The sequence below is a fragment of the Strigops habroptila genome, chromosome 3 (genome assembly GCF_004027225.2).
Source record: "Strigops habroptila isolate Jane chromosome 3, bStrHab1.2.pri, whole genome shotgun sequence".
Classification (NCBI taxonomy): Eukaryota; Metazoa; Chordata; class Aves; order Psittaciformes; family Psittacidae; genus Strigops; species Strigops habroptila.
This window is the reverse complement of record NC_044279.2, coordinates 69,965,989-69,984,770: the sequence shown is the minus strand read 5'-3', so window position 1 is coordinate 69,984,770 and position 18,782 is coordinate 69,965,989. Positions and strand designations below refer to the sequence as shown.

Genomic DNA, 18,782 nt, shown 5'->3' with positions numbered 1-18,782 from the left:
ATGCAGTGCAGTGAAGATTGCCTTGTACTACCAGCTGTATTTTGCATTTGTTAATATGGTTTCAGTTTTTCACTCTTATCATCATCACTGCAGTAGATTAATACCTCTGACTCTCCAACGGAATATGTGTGTTTCAATCCTTTACGCACACATCTCCCCAGACACTGATAAAACTGATAACAAAGCCTCATCACGGCTACATCAACATCAAGGATTTTTATGGCATGCCTGTATCAACCAAAAGATTTAATTTTCTACATTCCTACTCGCTATTTTTATGCTGTAGTTTGATCAAGTTCCATGTAACAATGCAAGAAAATTTGGTGTAGACCACACAGAGTAGCCTGAATAATATTTAAATAATTCTTAAAAGCCTCCCAGTAGGTGCTATGCATCTACATGCAAGATTGATTTTAAACCAGACTACTCTGAACATATTGCAGCAATTATAAAGTAATCCACTAGCATCAGTGGAAGCAGGAACAGCAAAAGTGATTTTTCGGTAGAGATCAGGGGTTTTTTTGAAAGCCTTTAATCAGTCTTAGAGAATTTCTCATTTTTAAACACCTGTCTTGAAACCTAGTATAAGTCATTGGTTCCTACACTATACTCCATCATATGAATGTGTGTATACACATACACATGTGTCTACACATATTTACATTTAAAAGTATAATTAATTTTATGTGTACATGCACACAAATTCAAGTATACATTAGAATGTAATACTATTCTAATATTACATTAGATACATAAAGTATTTAATGATTAGAGTATCTAATATTAAAGTATAATAGTAAAATATTATATAGTTTAATAGTTTATTATTAAATATATTAAATATTACATTAATATATTTAATATTATGTTATTAATACATAAATAATATAGTAAATTAATAGTAAAATATTATATAGTTTAATAGTAAAATATTAAATGCTAAAGTATCTAATATTACATTAGATACATAAAGTATCTAATGATACATAAAGTATCATTTTACGATACTTTCTTTTTTGGCCACATTACAGTGAGAGCTCAGATTCAGCTGATTACTTGGGAAGCGGTAACTATTTTCAAAGATTTACGCATGACAGCAAAGTTCTTTATTCTGTAATTTTGCATTCTTTGTTCACAGATGTATGACTTTATGCTTAGATGAATGGAAAAATCAATGTCATCTCCTGCCAAAAACATATGGTTTTAAAAAGCTCTGAGTGTTCAGGAATGTTAAGTGCATATATAGCTTCTCACCATGTAGTATTTATTCTGCGCAAGCCATGAGCTAGAACAGTAAACACTAAACCTCACAGGGAGAGAACTGAGCTATAAAAAAAAAATGTCTACCCATGACAGAATAAGGTATTGAACGTAACCTTCAAGGCTTACTCTAGAAATAGAAACATGTACAATTTTCTTTCTCCATATATTTAAAGCTTCCTCCCCTCAAAAAGGGATGGCAGTACCCAGTACAAATCTTCAATAATAAAATAATTAAAAGGTATTTACATGAATGGACTGGATACATGAATATACAAAAAGTTAGCTGGCACTCGCTTTATTAGCAAAATATGGTTTGATTTATTAAGCTGCTAAGTTTACGGTATTTGGGAGTTTGGGTGGGGTGGAAGTGGTGTGTTTTGTTTGGAGGATTGTTCTGTGGGGTTTTTTGTAAATAAAAAAGTTACATTGTTTTGTTATTTCTCTTTTCTTAAGAATGTTCTGTAATTCATTAGATACTATTAGGTGATGGCTGTAAGAACAGGTAAAGAAAATCAGAGAAGACCATACCTCTGCATCATTTTTAAAGAAAGCTGCTGAAATAAATTTCTGAACACTACAGTTTCATAAACTGTATCTACAAATATCCTCTTATTTTCAATAAAAAGAATTAACACATGAATCCAATTATACATTCTTTAATTTTATTTAGGGACGCTTCCATTTTGATTCAGAATCTCCGCAGGCTCCACCATACTTCAGATTTCCTGCTGACAGAAAAGAAGAAGAAAAAAAAGAAAACCCCACCCAAAAAGCCCACCCATCTTTTATTTTTAATTCTCTAGCCTACAGCATAAGTAGTTTATGTGATGTTTTTGTAATAATTTCACCTAGTAGTTCTTACAGTATTCAAAAGCTGTAAAAATTGTAATATAAAATTAAGATAAGAATTCAGTCTGGATATCTATCAAATAGTGAACAACATTTGTCCTCTGAATTGGAACTATTTTCATTATATCCAACTTCAGCTTTTATTTGCTGTCTTATAATTGGGTAATAAGCATCCTTTCTTTCCCTGATAACTGTTACTACTGTCAGACAACCTAAAAAGCTAATTACTTGTTTTGAAAATCTGAATTCATGAATTTTTTATTATTCTCTTATCCAAAATTTTAGGAGAAACCAAATGTTGGCAATGCAATCATTTCAGGATACCATCAATTCCTGCTGATTAAACATACAAAGTCCTAGAAATAAGGGTAACATCTTACCTGTTGGAACAAATAAAGTGTGTCCTTGCTTCACAACACATTTGTAACATTTGTCAACCTTGTCCCCAAAATATACTTCACTCTGGGTGACAGATGAGCTCCAAGACTCATACAGAGCCAAATTTTCATCAGTGGGCTTAATCAAATAGAATATCTTCTCACCCTATTAAACAGAAATGCCAGATAAATAAATGAATGTCCTCCTGGAGGCATACTACAACCTCTGAGTCATTCCTAATTAAGTAACAGATTGCTCTAAATGATAGGTAAGCCATATTTCCACCATGGAATGTCAGGCTTTTCAAGTCCCAGTGTTTCAGAACTGTAATCCACCAAAAGCTGAGTCAATAAAACACTACCCAGTTGGTGTTCTATGATGTAAAACCAGCAAACAAAGCAAAGCTTTTCCTTGGCATATAAAAAAAATCCAGCTTTTATAAACAATTTATGGATCTGTGCACACAGGCCAAATGACAAAACAAAAGATGAAACCACTTTGCCTCTTCTATGATGCATACAGGGTGAAAGTTTGTGAGAAGAATAAACAGTTGAGTATGTCAATTTATTCAATTAATTTCAATTAATTTCTTCGTACCAAAGCTCTACTATGTCATTTACCAGTCTACTAAAATGATCAGCCAACCCAGTTAACAGTCTAGAAGCCACCAATGGAATAAAAATGCAACACCAACAATCAGTAATTCACTTTAAAGCTCCTCCCCTCGCTTTTTAAGTGCAAGATTTCATACAGGAGATAATGCCATGGCAGAAGGCTTCACGCCTAAAGAATATTGTTTCACATAGTAACAAACCAAGAAGCCTTCATACCCAGAGAACATGGTACCAAACTGATGTTCCTCCAAAATCGATATGAAAATCAGTATAGCTGTCCTGGACACCCATCAAGCAATACTTCTGAACAAAAGGCTTAGGGAAGACAGAATCATCTGGCCAATAATTTTCCACCCATGAAAGCTTTCTGGCAATATCTGGTACTTCCACTAATTCAGACATCCTTTTAAAGAAAACAAAAACAAAACAAAAAAGAACCATAAATATAATCAAGAATAATCACACCTCTTTTTAAGTGACAGCTTTAAATTTTTTTCCTACAGAATTATTACTTATGAGTAAGTATTTTATGCTCACATTATATCATAGTAGGTATCTACATAAAATATGCAGCCTCCTATCTTTCCCACTACAGACATTATATTCCTACACATACTGTTCAGCTTAGTGAAAACCACTTCCTGTGTTCAAGGAATTGAAGTCGATACTCACTTTGTGTCCGAGAATTCCAGGCTGATCACATTCAATACTTTTGGTCGGTCAGGATTTGTGAAATACTTAATATAATTATGGAGCTTCATTTTACTGTCTGCTTGTCTTGCTACATCTATTACATCTATCACTTTGTCACCACCTGTGAAAAATAGGATGACTTTCTTAAACCTATCACAGATAAAACCAGCCAATTAAGGTGTTTAAGAGAAATTCAACTTTTTTCCAGCCTTTATTAAAACATTTCTGCACAAAAACTCCACTACCAGTATTCTCTTGGAACAGAGGCAGACCAGTATAAACCAACTCCTTAGTAGGTCTAACTTTAATTGCTATAATCAGCTAAGGACAGAACGAAAACCACTCTAAAAATAAGTTCTCTTTCCGGTGGCTAACAAAAAAAGAAAGAGAGCAGTATAGAATGACTGCAACTAGGTTAAAAAAAATGGGTTTGTGGCTGCACTGGGAAGACTAGCGTAGAGAAAGTTAACAAGGCAGAGCTATTCCTCACTCTTCCTATTAATCATCACCACAGCACTTGAATATTTAGCACAAGGACCATTGAGAATTACTTACAATAATAAACCCTTCTGTTCACGGCTTGTAATTCTTAGCAAACTGAACTAAACTTGCACCATGATTAATGTTATTAATGTTAAAAACTATGCAGGTACTCCCTTGCAAACATTCTACAGCCCACCCCACCACCCTTATATACATGCATAACTCTTAAGCACACAGTAATTTCACTGAGTAATTGCCATGACTGTGCTTCATTTCTGAAGACAACAAGGACTGGTTTGCACATCATGTATTTTAAAGTGATACATCTGTAGAACTAGACAAGCAAGAAGCCACCTTTAGCCAAGAGAAAGCCAACAACATCATTACAGTAATTGTTTTATGTGCACCTAGCTATATACCAGTCAAATTCGACAATTACTTTTGGAATGCTGGAATGTATCTAGATGTACATTATTAACACAATTACTTCAAAATTGCAAGTTGATACTAACTCACTAAATTCCAGTTGGAATAATATTTATTCCGTTTTCTTATTTTTTTATTTCAGTAATAGAAAGGTGGATCTGTGGCATTCCAACTTTTTTCCCTAAACTGGAGAACCTGGCAGGTGAAAATACACGTATGAGAATGAAAACATCAAGATTCTCTAAATGTGAAGAGGCAGTATTCCGAAGTATTAAAACTCTAGTAACACTTTAAAGCAGAACACATTACTGTTTATAAGCATTATAAACATAACAACTTTCTATACACTACATACTTCCTGCATTCTGGTGGCACTGTAAAATGTTGATGGACATGAAAACATACTTTCAACTCACATCATTGTATTAGATTATCACAAGAACAGAGACAAGACCATATACAAACTTCTCAACTGTACTATATGTTACAGGAAATGTCACCCTTCAGTTGGCTCAGTCTCTATTTCTCTGTACTGCACACTTACATGGGGTTGAAAGAATTAGAGACTGCCAAGATAGCTGATAAGAAAGAAATGGTCCTTGGGAAGCTCTAGCTCTCCTGCTAAACGAAGCCAAGGTAGGAAATTTTCCAGGAAGGAAGATTTAATTCAGAAATGTCAATTTACTGAGCCCAAAACGTTAAGTTTTGTAATATCCTAACCAATGACTGAACTTTATTGATCATCATAAGAGTGATTCATTCAACTCCCACAAAGAGAACAATCTTAAAAGTCACTATACTTTACAACATGAAGCAAAAAAAAGCCCATGTTTAGCTTGCATGAAAATTAATGTTTGAAAGCTGAAAAGACTGTACTCCCATCACGTATCTACCACACAAGAAAAAAGAAAACACAAACAAAACACACACAATTAACTCACATATCTTTAATTCTAGTCTCTGCTAGTCTTCAATTTACATATATATTTAGCACCCTTATAATAAGCTCTTACAATCATGCAAATATTTATTTTAATTTAAGGACAGAATCATCTGTATATACTCCAGAGTGACTCTTACCTACATAGCGTTCCACATCTAAAACGGAGAAAGTTGGCGGAGGAAGTCTGAGCCCCAGACCATCTAATTTAGGAACCATAATTGGAACATCAAACCCATGTTTCTCCAAGTATCTTTGTGTCAGCTGGCTTCCATGCATTTTCAAAATTACTTCATCAGCACTGGTGGAAAGAAATAATGGAATATTAGCAAAAATGCATCCTCCAAGCACTAATGAAAGAAAAAGAATTTATATCATAATTTAGGGGAGAACAAATAGGAATGGCTACATTTGAATCCAAAAGAAGTGGTCCCAGTACTATTATATTAAGCATTTAACTGAAACACAAAGAAAACTATGTAAACCAGCACAGAAATGTTTACTGTCACACATAACCTGGGAACTCATGGTCTTTCTATATGACTGAGGACATAGCAGTTTAAGAGGATGGGGAAACGGAATTCTCGGAGAAGGCATTAAAGTACATTTTGGTAACAACAACAACCACCACCTCTTTTAAAGAGCTGTAAGTCATTGTGTTTCAGTGACATAGCCAACCACAACTCAGGATGAAAATACAACCATGTTTCTCTGCTTTCCTCCAAAGCATGTGAGAACAGCTAGGCTATCAGCTCACATAAACATTATTTGGAACAAAAGTTGAGGAATAGACAGTAAATAATTCTGACAGTTCAGGCACAAAAAAGCCAACCACTCATGCTACTACCCTCACTCCCCCCCCCCAAAAACAAAATCAAAACTCCAAAACCTCCAATGCTTTCAAACCACCATACAGTGGTCCCAACAGACAACATATCCCAGTGCAAAACGGGAAGCTACTGCATGAAAATGCAAATGTATCCACCTGAAACAGCGACTGGGGATGGGGGCGGGGGTGGTGTTACATTCTAAAAGAGGAGGAAGTTATCCTCAACTTTCCCTTTCTGAAACAGAGAAAATGTCAGCTGTCTCCTCTAAGAGACACTCAGTGACAACACATCTCTCTTTTTTTCACTGAAATATGTAAATAAGCTCTGGTACCTTGGGAAAGAGCGAGCCCGCAGCTGTTTAACGAAGGTCCGTGTTCCAGCCTGCACTGGTTTGGAACCATCATCCAACTCTGTGTAGTCATGTCTGTGCCAGTTCCTCCTCTTCTTCACTACAAGTTTCAGAAGGATTAAACTTTGAATTAGTTAAATCAGATGGCTCAGCTTAGCAGTCATCCCTCCAGTGAGCCAGATATGCCTCAATCACATTACTGTGATTAACAAACCTTACGGTTTATGCAGAGGACACTCAACCTATCTGCAACACATGAAGTCTTCAGGACACCTGAGAGTAATCCTTTATACTTCTATAGCTCCTTCTATGTGAGAACCTCAGTGCACATTATATACGATTTAAGACTCCATATCCAGTGCAGCACAAGTAAACAGCAACAGCCTAAAAGCTGTCCAAATCTAAAAGGTCAGCAACAAAACTAGGAAATTAAAGTTCTATTTCTAAACCTCAGACTTTTTTGTCTCTTCCAGATCCACAGACTTCATTTTATATATTATCATAGAATTAACAGCACCTAATCCCATTGACCTATCTCACCATATGAGCATACCCATGACCAGTCTGATAATATTACTACTACTCACTACCATACACTGTTTGAAAGCAAACCACCTTTCTTATATACACTGCTTATGTCTCCATAACAGTTTCGAGTGTAAAGGGCTTTGGGCAAGCACAATACGTATAACACAAGCATTGCATCCCGAAGTAATCAACATCCGAGTGGTTTGAAGCTTTAATGCACTGTTACAGCATATTAATAAAGAAAAATCAATTATGTTCTATTATAATTTTGGGAGTCTGATAGGTCAATAGCAACTAAATCGCATTTTTAACAGTTCCTTATACTTAAAGGGCTGAGGAAAATTAAAAAGAAGAAAAAACCAAAACACCCTAGACATTCTTATAAAAGTTGTTGTGTTGGTTTCCCCATGACAAATCACAGATACGAAAATGAGGAAAAAAATATTGCACATAGAATCATAGAACACTGCCAGGGATGGGGCAGCCACAGCTTCTCTGGGCAACCTGTGCCAGCATCTCACCACCCCCATAGCGAAGAACTTCTAATAGCTAATCTAAATTTACTTTCTTTCAGTTTAAAAACCATTCCCCCTTGTCCTGTCACTACAGGCCTTGCTAAGAAGTTTTAGGTTGCATTTTAGTTTTTCCTAAAAAAGCCAAAATCTGCTCCACAGCATTAGATAGTTGCTACAGGAAGACTGCCCCAAGAACATTTACTGAGGCCAGATCTATAATTTAACCACTAATATTAAACAAAAATTGAGTTATATCTGCTGAGGAAACACAGGAGAAGGAAAAGCTACTGTTCCTTGTCAACACAAATGGTGTTCTACAGGCGTATACAAAACAGTCTGCAATGCAAATACAACACCCAGCTAAACAACTGTATTAACAGGAATTGTAACTTTACGGAAGAGCTCATTCTTAAGTTTACCAAAGTCATGATATACCCAAAATCTGAAAAAGTACCAGCAATACTGAAAACACAGCTAACAGGAAGCTAAGGACTTGGGGGCGGGGGGGGGGGAGCACAGAAAGGTAGTTTCTAAAAACAAAAATATAATGCTGCTTCTCCAGAAAAAAAAAAAAAACCCAATTGATTATATAGGAATAACTGACATTTTATAGTCATTAAACAGAAGAGGTAATTGTTCCTATTGATAAGCTGTTTCCTACAGACATGACAAAATGTACCCTTTAGAAGACACTTAAAGAGAATAAACTGACATTTATAGTTATTTGCTAACCTGCAAACCAGTGCTGAAGAGCCTGCTTAATGAGCCAACTACCCAAATACAGTAAAACTTCATAAATAATGAAGCCAGGTTTATTAAGTTTTCAAAGCTATTTTCTCACTCATAAATAATGACCCAAGAAATTAGTGGCTAATACTAGTTTGCAACAAAGTAGTTTCTCATAAATTCACTGCTATTATAACAGCTCATTAAAACTGTAAGATGATACAGCTGCTTATGAGATTTTATAGCACAGGTCCGACTTCTAAAAATCTATCTTTCCAACACTTACAAATCAGAAATTGAAGTTATTCTTTTACTTAGTACTTGGCAGTGTACTTGCGTACAGCAAATCACAGAATACCACTTCTATGGCCTGGTACATCATCTCATATTGTCAGCTCAGACCAAACACTGGCATTACTACCACAGTCAAAAAAACCCCAAAGAACAGGCGGGAAGGTATTTACAGGATTTAAGAAGGTAACAGCAGAAAGTAATGTCCTGACAATCACAGTCCAGTTAACATTTACTGCACCTTGTGCTCTCTTAAAGCTCTGGATTCTAGAGTCTGGTGGCAAACCTGACACCAAAATAGAATATGAAGACTCTAAACCAAATAAGCTAAGAAAACTCCACAGTGGATTAGTATTTTTTGAAATTGCTCTTATTATTATAATTTAGGATTTTAGGATTAATTGCTTAGCGTTTTATACACATAGCTGCTTACTAAAGGTCTTGTAAAGCTGATGCTCTTCCAAATCAAGACAAGGATTTCTTTTTGTTTGAAATACAAGAAGAAATCGATTGGTTAATTTGATCTTTACATCTAACTATGCAGTAGCTTTCTTTTCATTATTAGTACTTTTACATCACTAATTTTGTAGGATACTAAAAGTAACCATCCACTTGATAGTATGAACTATGTGTTTCTTGTATATTTTTAGTAGTTTTTTTGCAGTATGTTGTTTGATTAGGTGGGACTACACACACAAGCATCTGCTGAAATCATAGATACGCTTGCCCTTCTAAATCAAAGAGATGAATTTTTGTCTCTTTCAAAACTTCTTTTTCACATGATTTGAGCATTCTGGAGTATTGCTGCAACAGTTGAAGTCATGAGACATTATCAGTCTCTCCAAACACTAGAGTAAGTAGAGCCCAAACCACAAACTCTCATAATTTAATTCTGACAGCTTCGCTAAGAACAGTTAATAAAATTCCAGGTGAAGACTTATTTCAATATATCACCTCTTGCTTGGGTTGTAAGTGACATGTCTGAACCACCGACTATATCTAGATGATCTACTTACCTAAGGCAATATGAAGTAATAAGGATAATTTTTACCACAGATTCTTGTCTTTTTAAAAAGACTTCCAACGCAAAAATCACTCTTATCTCACTGTCAAATTGCTACAGGTGAGACAGAGCTTACATTAGAGCCAGCAGCCTCTGCACTGTAAGAAAGGTTATTCACAGGCATCACAGTGAAACATAATAGTTCTCCCAAATGAACAGAAAAAAAGTTTAAAATTTACTAGTTTATTAGTTTGAAAGTCTGATATGATCCCTCTTCTACTCTTCCTAGTCCCTCTATTCCACAGGAAACAACAGGCAGAAAGGTGGGGAAAGAAATGGCTGTTACTTGTATTCTGATTTACAGGAGAGACATGAAGATTTTTAACTGAAAATGACACTGGAATACTAAAACCTACAAGCACGTAAAACAATTAACTTACGTTTTAGCCTCTAACTTGAAAGTACCTAATCCTGAAGTCACATACTGTGTAAGATACGCATCACGCAACATACATCAATTACATCAATAAGTGATGCTTTATCACTTGGTTCGTACTCCACAAGACTACCACTGAGGGTGCAGTGGTTTTAAACTTATTTCTAAATGGTAAAGTCAGCTTTGAAAAGACACTAGATCTTAAGTCACTGCTGACTATAAATTATTACATGGTCTTCAACAGAAAACAAAACAACACTTTTTCTACACAATGATTCCCTAATTTTCATTCTTTTGCTCTCTGTCAAGTGCAGATTGCTTAGCTCTGTGCACTTTGCCTTCTCTAATCTATAGCAGTGGTTTATATTTTATTCTATCTGCATCTCTAGATCAAGGAACCTTTCAGGATGGTTGGTTTGTTTTGTGGAGGTTTTTTATCAGCTCAGAGTTAGTCATGTAGAACAAGTAACTTCTAAATAATCAAATTCATCTTGATTGTTCTTTTGAACAGTAATTTTTCAATTGTATATGGCTAGAGAACAGACTGAAAGTGTAAAATAAAATCTGAATACTTACTTAGAGAAGGTCCATGGAGAATTGCACAGTTGGGACAATGGTATAGATCAATGTCAACAGCATGGTGCTCCTCTACCCCAACACAGCTGGAATAATATTTTTAAAATGTTAATGAGAATACATGCAAGAGTTGTTTTTCAAGATATATATATGTCTAAGTTCTTACCAGAATACACTTAGTCTATAAAATCATGATACCAAATTATTTCAAATACTGAGTTGCCACATAAATTTTGAGTAGTAATTTGCTTATTGCTGAACAGAGATTGCCATTAAAAAAAAAAAAAAAAAACACGAAATAAAAGATCAGATTTCCTTAAAGATGAGGACACAATATATACCATTATCCTCAACCCACCAAAAAGCTTTGATCCTACTTACAGGAAACAGTTTATGCAAAATCATTTGGGCGATTTTCTTTACAAAAGGTATGATTTCAAAAGAATTCTGAAGTCTGTGCTGTCAATTTACAGGAGGTATCATATTTTTTTTCCTTTTTTTTGTCTTTCCCCTCCCTCGCAAAAAGCACATAACTCCTAACCCCAAATCAATGAAGAGTACTTTCATATTCTTCCTGAAATCTTTACACTACCTGTACTAGCTATGCAAGCTACAAAAGTGACCACACAAATCACTCTGTAGAAGTGTTTCTGTTTTAAACAGCAACAAGTATTTCAAAGAGCACTTGAGAGATGTAATGTTTTCCCAGTGCACATTTTTTCCCAGATAAAATAATCAAAGTGGGATTGAAGTTGAAAATCTTTGTAACAGTCATGACAAAGCACCTACACAGCTGTATTATCTAAATAACATAATTTTGAAGTCAAAATGAAGTCTGTTTTCTTAGAAGATAAAACACTAGAGGTTAATTGAATAGGATGTGCTTTTGCACAAAGTTCTCAAGGAAAAAAAAAAAAAAGAGGTAATCCCTACTTGGCTTGTAGGATCTGAATTCTGGCAGACTTCTTTCTCTCTGAAGTTCAGTAACACTTACAAAATTGCTGACTTTATAATACAGAAGCAAGACCACAACACTCAAAATTTACACCAAAATTAGGTATTTTTATTCAATGCATTCTAGTAACTTGAACAGTACTCCATTCACACAACCCGTTTCATATCAGAAGTGTAATGACTGCTTAAACACTGAAGCTTTGAAATGATCCAGCTACATGAAGTCTTTTCGCTAGCAGCCTAGTGCCAAAACTGCTGACACGCTCCAGTTAAGTGTCAGGACATGCTGCCAAAACAATACACTAAACAGTCTAGCATTCAAAGTGCACCAAGGAGCAAATCAAATGCGAAACTGAAGAGCATCTCCCATGTAACTATCAATGAGAAGTTCACCATTCTGAAATCCCTGTCAACAGCTGGTTCTTCTACTTTTCCATTCACTACATAGCACATCAAATTTCAAAATTATACAGCTTTTTTATATACATCCTATTTTAAAATCTAAATACAAAACTCAGCTGCCACAGTTCATCACAATTCTTGCAATATTTAGTATCTGTTTTAAGACCACAACTACAGGAATTGTTATTACATGAAAATTCATTTGACATATAAACAAAGAAAAAGGCAGAAATGGTCTTTAAAAATGCATGTGCCATTTCCTTCTGCTTGTGTTCCCTCTCTTTTTATAGAATGGATGAGTAACTCAATCCTATGTATTGTAAGAAAAGCGTTTTAAAATGTACACTCTACAAGCCCCACATGAAAAGGCTCGGTTTATACACCCTTCAGAATCCCAAGATTTTAGCTACATTTCTGATTTTTGAAGAGCGAAAGATATTTTTGTTGGACTCTATTTTGGTCAAGTTTGTATAATTATTTAATGAAACAGTGTGCCATGGGAAAACTTCACTTATTCCTTTTCCTCCTTCTTGGTGTTTATCTATCTCACACCTTCATCATCCCCCAATCAGATTATCTTACTGACTAACATTAAGAACTCTGCATCAAAGTCCAGTAAAAATCCTTTGATAACTGTTGGTCATACTCTCATTAAGAATGTTATTTTTATTGTCTCTTATAGAACGGTACAGAATGTGCTGAAAATAAAGTAGAAATTTTGTCAAGTACTAAACACTTTCTCTGACTTGATTAATTCCATAACCTTTCATTAAGGCACCTGGGGCTTTGTGTACAGAGACAGCAGGTGACACTGGAACGGTATTAGAATAGCTGGAATAGCCATTCAATAAAGCAAGCAAACATTTTCAGTCTACTAATTACACTCTAAACTCAGAATTAACTGGGAAGGCAAACCACTAACTGGGAGAGACTGGAAGTGAATCTAGTAGCAGACAACTGACTAATGCAAAGGGCAAATGAGGTACCAGCAGCACCTACAAGAACAAGCATTACCAAGGATGCCACAGAGCACATCAATCACATACAGCACCATTACAAGTCACTTTCTGAGTCCCTTTCTCCAACGTACACAGATGAATCGGACATTAATCATTCTGGCTACCAGCAAGCAATCAATTACTGTGGTAAGTGCAACTTCAGACCTCAAGCATCAAAGCAAGGTCACCAAGAGGTAGCAGAGAGCCTGGAAAGCATTAACACACTCAAACACAGTAACACTCCCAATCCACTGCTGTTTTCCTGAATGAAATATCATTAACAACCTTCACCTCACCATTCATTTGGGTTGAAATGTCTTTATTATATATTACGTAGTTTCTGAATTGCTCATCTCCTGCAGGGAGGCTGTAGACTAATCCTCAGAAATGGTGAAAAAGTTTACAGTGTTACAAAATAAAAAAAACAAAACACAATGGTAAGAGGAATAAAAGTTTTTGCACTGAAGGAGCCTGTGCAAAAATACATCTAACTCTGTTTATGAAGGTGGAAGGCCTGAACAGGCCCAATTTTACTTGAAATGGTTCTAGAAGCAGTAGCAAGGTAGAAAAAAAAAAAAGTTAAAAATAAAGAGTCAGGCTTTCGTGACTTCCCCAAGGTGACCAGTGTCAAAGCAAGGTCAGCAAGAGGTAGCAGAAGAATCGGGGATGTGCTCCATATTTTTCACATACAAGAACATGCCCATCCCTGGCAAGCGACGAAAGCCCTTGCTACTCAAAGTTCCAGGAACCAATTCTCCAGACTTAAGTCTCACTAGAAGGCGAGTGTTTTTGATTTAGTCTCAACTTGCCATTTGATTATTGTATTTGTAGCTATGTAAAAGGAACAAATGTAAATAAAAAACAATCAAAAGAGGACTATCTAACATATCTGATAAGATACCAATGGACCTCTACTTTTCTGTAAAGGGAAAATAAGGTTTCTTTGGGGGGATCTGGGAGAAGGTATCCTGCAGAGGCTGTTCTCTACTGCAGTACTGCTATTAATTTACAATTTAAGAGAGGAGTCCACATAATTCAGTATGACAGATTCAACAGCTATTTCACAATTACGCTGGAACGTCTGTACAAGGAGTTTGCAGAAGTCTAACGCATTTACAGGAAGCATTATCCCTGAAGACTACAGGGTTCTACATAGTAAACCGCCCGAGGCACCTGACCCCTCTCCTACAGCAGCATGACGTTGTGAACAAGTACTGGATCCATGCCAGTCACCACACAGGCTGCTGCACCTTCCAAATTTAATACCTGCTTGCTCTTGATCCAGTCTGGCTTTTCTCTTCCCTACTTTTGACGTTACCAAGCACCACCACAAAATTTTAGAGACTGCTTAACTGCTTCTGTTGGTGTGACCGAAAGAATCCTGATTCAAGAAAAAAATCCAAAGCACTCTCAATTCAAGGCTTTATTTTCAGTGTCCTTAAAAGGGCACAGCTACTTAAAAAGCTATTTTATCTTATTAAAACAAGTAGTCTAAGTACCATTATATAAAATTCCAAGTATGAGAATGATTACACACAATTGCACTACAGAAGTCAAGATATGAGTAAAGTCTGGATGCCCATTTTCCCCATTTAATTGTCACAGCTGAAAAGACTAACAAACCAGGTTATCAACTGCCAGCAAGGTATTTCTGCTAGGAAATTTTTGAGAATTCCTGTACAGAAGGCATACTGAAAATATAAGTCTTGAAAACAGAGAGAGGTAAGTGATTCTCGATGATCTAATAGAAGTACGGGAGAAAATAAACGGATCATCCTTAACATGGAAATATGAGTCAATTTGTCAAGAAGCTGGGTTGTACACAGGACACCATTCTTTTGCATTCCATCTTCTGTTCCTTTCCCCCATATTCTCCATGAAGAAACATGATGGGTAATCTTTTCCTTTCTCAACGATCCTATTTCTGAACAAGAACTCAGCACATCCTCTTCTTCAAGTCCACCCTTGCATCAGCACCCACAACCTTTCTTGCTATGCTTCAGAGAGCACTGCAGGTTTTACCCGTAAAAGGAGAAAAAAGCACGTCTTAACATCCAGTAGGGAACAAAAAAGAAATCAACAAAAAGCCTCGAACAGCAGAAAAATACTAGGAATATCAGAGCATGTTACTAGGAACACAGGGCTATAGACAATTACTAGCAGTATAGAGATGTTTCCTATTATCTGACAGAGCAGATCCCCAAAAGGCTTTTTCAATTTCCAGTTATTCACAGAACAGCTGAGAAGATATACAGGTGGTGAGTCCCTACTGCATGTTAACAGGGATGAGGAAAGGAATAAATAAATTCTAGAGGTAGCAAAGATTCATTAGGAATAGAACAGCCCTAGTTGTCCAAAAACTGAAGTGGCTACAACAGGTACAGTTTCACATAATATTAAGCTGCGTGTAACTGTTGGTGCTGAAAAAAGGTGTCACCCTCCTCCCTCCAACTGCCTGACCATGGACTCCTATTGCTTCTCTCACCAGATCTAAACCATCAGGGAGTCATGTGCCAAGTCAGTTCAACAAGCTGATCCAAACCAAAAAGTTAACTACGACGCAACTCACTTTTTCAGATAGGCTTTAGAAACCCTGACAATAAGATTCCTACAAACAAAAAATAAATAAAATAACACGTTACAGTTATAGGCTGTTATTTACCAAGTAGATAATGTTGTTTTCAAGACATGGTATTTGAAAATATTCTGTTATTTCAGTTGTACATTATTTTGTCTTTCTAACAATGACTGCTGAACCATGGGAAAGAGATGTCAGTTCAGCAATCTTCTGCTGACAATATACCATATGAAAAAAGAGACTGATACCTGTCTTTTTAGTGTTGGCCTTATTACTGAAGTTCACATCATCATGGATGAGAGAGATCTCTACTGTCAAACTGAGCAAGTAACTCTGTAAGTAGTAGGCAAGTATTATAGCCAACTTTTCAGTTTACCTTTAACAACATCTACAGTTGCTACTTTCAACCCTAATCTGTTTGAGCGTAACAAACCCCAAAATACTATTGCATTTATTGTAAAAAATAGTTAGCAAGCTTGCGAGTTATGCAAAGAACTTCTCCTTCTCCATCTCAAAAATGCCAAGAAAAGCATGGGGTAGGAAGTCAGTTTGGCAAATTTTAAGCCATTCTGGTTAGTCATTTAACTCAAGCCTATTGTTTCCAAGTGGAAAAAGGATGACAAGTAGGCAATATTTACGGGTTAAAACAATGGAAGTACTAAAGATATCACTGCCACAATCAAATAGCCACATCTGCCACTCATTCAGTGACAATATTAAAATACTTAATTAGGAATATAAAGACAAAGTCATAGTGTGACAATACTGTCGGACAGACTACATACCAGCCCATCGCATAAAACCAGCTAAAATAATGAATTGCATTTGAGAGAGTGTCTAAAACTTAAAATAAGTCTAGTGAGCTTTAACACCCTGACCCTCAAGTACCAGCGAGGTAATTTTTTTCCTCTCCTCCCTTCAAAATGCATGCAGTTACACCAAAATAATAAAACTGATCAAAAACCACATAGTAACATGGGAAAGCGCACGGAGCCAGCAGCTAGCTCATAAGCCTTGCTGTGGTAAACATAGTAACAATTCTGGAATGACAATACAAGTAGTTTTAGGTTTACAAGGATCTACTTTAGCAATTAAATAATTCTAAAGTGACAAAATTCTATGCACTAGATATAGATCCATACTGCCTTCAAATAAACTACCAAACATCAAAATATCTGAGCTCTTGTTTTTGCCATATTCATTTTCCAAAACAAAATACCTTATAAAAAGGAATGAGTGGTATAAACAGCACTCCAATAGCATGCATAAATACACTTTTTAAAACTAATTTAAAAAATAGAAAAACAGATTAATGGTTATCTGCCCTCTCAGAGCTACCAATTTTCCGGGGGGGGGTGGGGGGATAAAAAAAAAATCTAATTTGTATAGAACATATGCATGCTGGCCCAACAGTTTAGTACATATGCACTCACACACAGAAATAGGACATAAAAATTACATGCAAGACCAACTCTCAAAATACACTAACTTATTCAATATTGCATCATCCTACAACAAATGTAAGAATCCCCTGCATAGAATCATAGAATAGTAAGGGTTGGAAAGGACCTTAAGATCATCTAGTTCCAACCCTTCCATGGGCAGGGACACCTTGCACTAAACCATGTCAGCCAAGACTGTCTAACCTGGCCTTGAACGCTGCCAGGGATGGAGCATTTACAACTTCCTTGGGCAACCCATTCCAGTGCCTCACCACCCTCACAGTAAAGAGCTTCTTCCTTGTATCTAGCCTAAACCTCCCCTGTTTAAGTTTAAACCCATTCCCCCTTGTCCTCTCACTACAGTCCCTGATTGAAGAGTCCCTCCCCAGCACCCTTGTAGGCCCCCTTCAGATACTGGAAGGCTGCTATGAGGTCTCCACACAGTCTTCTCTTCTCCAGGCTGAACAGCCACAACTCTCTCAGCCTGTCTTCATACAGGAGGTGCTCCAGGTGCTCCCTTATCATCCTTGTGGCCCTCCTCTGGACTTGCTCCAACAGCTCCATGTCCTTTTTATCTTGAGGACACCAGAACTGAACACATAGCAATGCTACATGTCATAACAGACATAAAACTCTGACCTTTGATTGCTTAGAGGCATCTGTTCTGACACTTCCAAAGTCCTAAGAGATCTTAGTCTACTTTAGATTAGATTAACCATCACACTGCACACTAAAAATGTAAATGTTCATTACACAGGTTTAGATTTCCCTAATGTAGTTGAACCCTATTGCTTCTAAACCATGTAATACATGAAGATAGGTATAAGATCTATTTTGATATCCAAAGGCTCAGGCTTCCTGGACCTCCAGTAGCTCCACCAGCACTGTCCTTTCAGAAGACACTTTCAATGGCAATAGTCATGCACATTCTTCTACTGAGAAAGAAAATCAGCATGCATAATTCCTCTCAAGTAACAGTACTTTTCACTCTCTGAAAGCACAGAGGCTAAAATAATCAGTACATGACATCTTGTCAAAGAAAGCTCAACTCCACAGAATGGATTCTGAAAAGCAGAAACCTAATAGGAAAATTACGATCAATGGAACAAAGCTATCAAGTTACATAATATATAGGTTCAGTTACAGATACAACAAAACCTTCTAGCTACATTTAGGGATGTAGCTGTGTATTCAATTAACATAATCACCATGGTATCTAAAATCTCAGGGAAACAACAGTGATGTACATTATTTGTACACTGATTTTTCCATTTGTAATTCCAGTGCAGTCTGAAAATGAGTTGATACGGTTTTGAAACTGAACACATGCTTTTTTCCAAAATTTGGATTTTTAAGTACAATTATTTCAATTTATTGAAATTGCTAGAATGAAGTTAAGAGATAAAAGGGCAATTACTTTTACAAAATACTTTGACAACTGACTATTTGGTATAATCAGCATAATCTTACTTCTAATCATCTACACCGATGAAAAGATTGTGTGGAGA

General features: G+C 36.2%; 1 protein-coding gene across 5 annotated transcripts in view; it reads right to left on the bottom strand.

Annotated features, from left to right (window-relative positions):
• The window catches only part of KDM7A (lysine demethylase 7A), a 61,079-nt gene that overhangs the window by 23,639 nt on the left and 18,658 nt on the right, over positions 1 to 18,782 (bottom strand). For 3 of the 5 annotated variants that reach the window (XM_030478222.1, XM_030478223.1, XM_030478225.1), the window contains exons 2-7: positions 10,901 to 10,986; positions 6,808 to 6,925; positions 5,787 to 5,947; positions 3,777 to 3,918; positions 3,321 to 3,507; positions 2,493 to 2,655 (exon numbers count right to left, since the gene is read on the bottom strand). In XM_030478222.1, the coding sequence (XP_030334082.1) occupies positions 2,493 to 2,655; positions 3,321 to 3,507; positions 3,777 to 3,918; positions 5,787 to 5,947; positions 6,808 to 6,925; positions 10,901 to 10,986 (857 nt within the window). Of the gene's footprint in view, positions 1 to 2,492; positions 2,656 to 3,320; positions 3,508 to 3,776; positions 3,919 to 5,786; positions 5,948 to 6,807; positions 6,926 to 10,900; positions 10,987 to 18,782 lie in introns of those variants that run through there. The other 2 variants (XM_030478226.1, XM_030478227.1) reach the window with 2 other exon arrangements.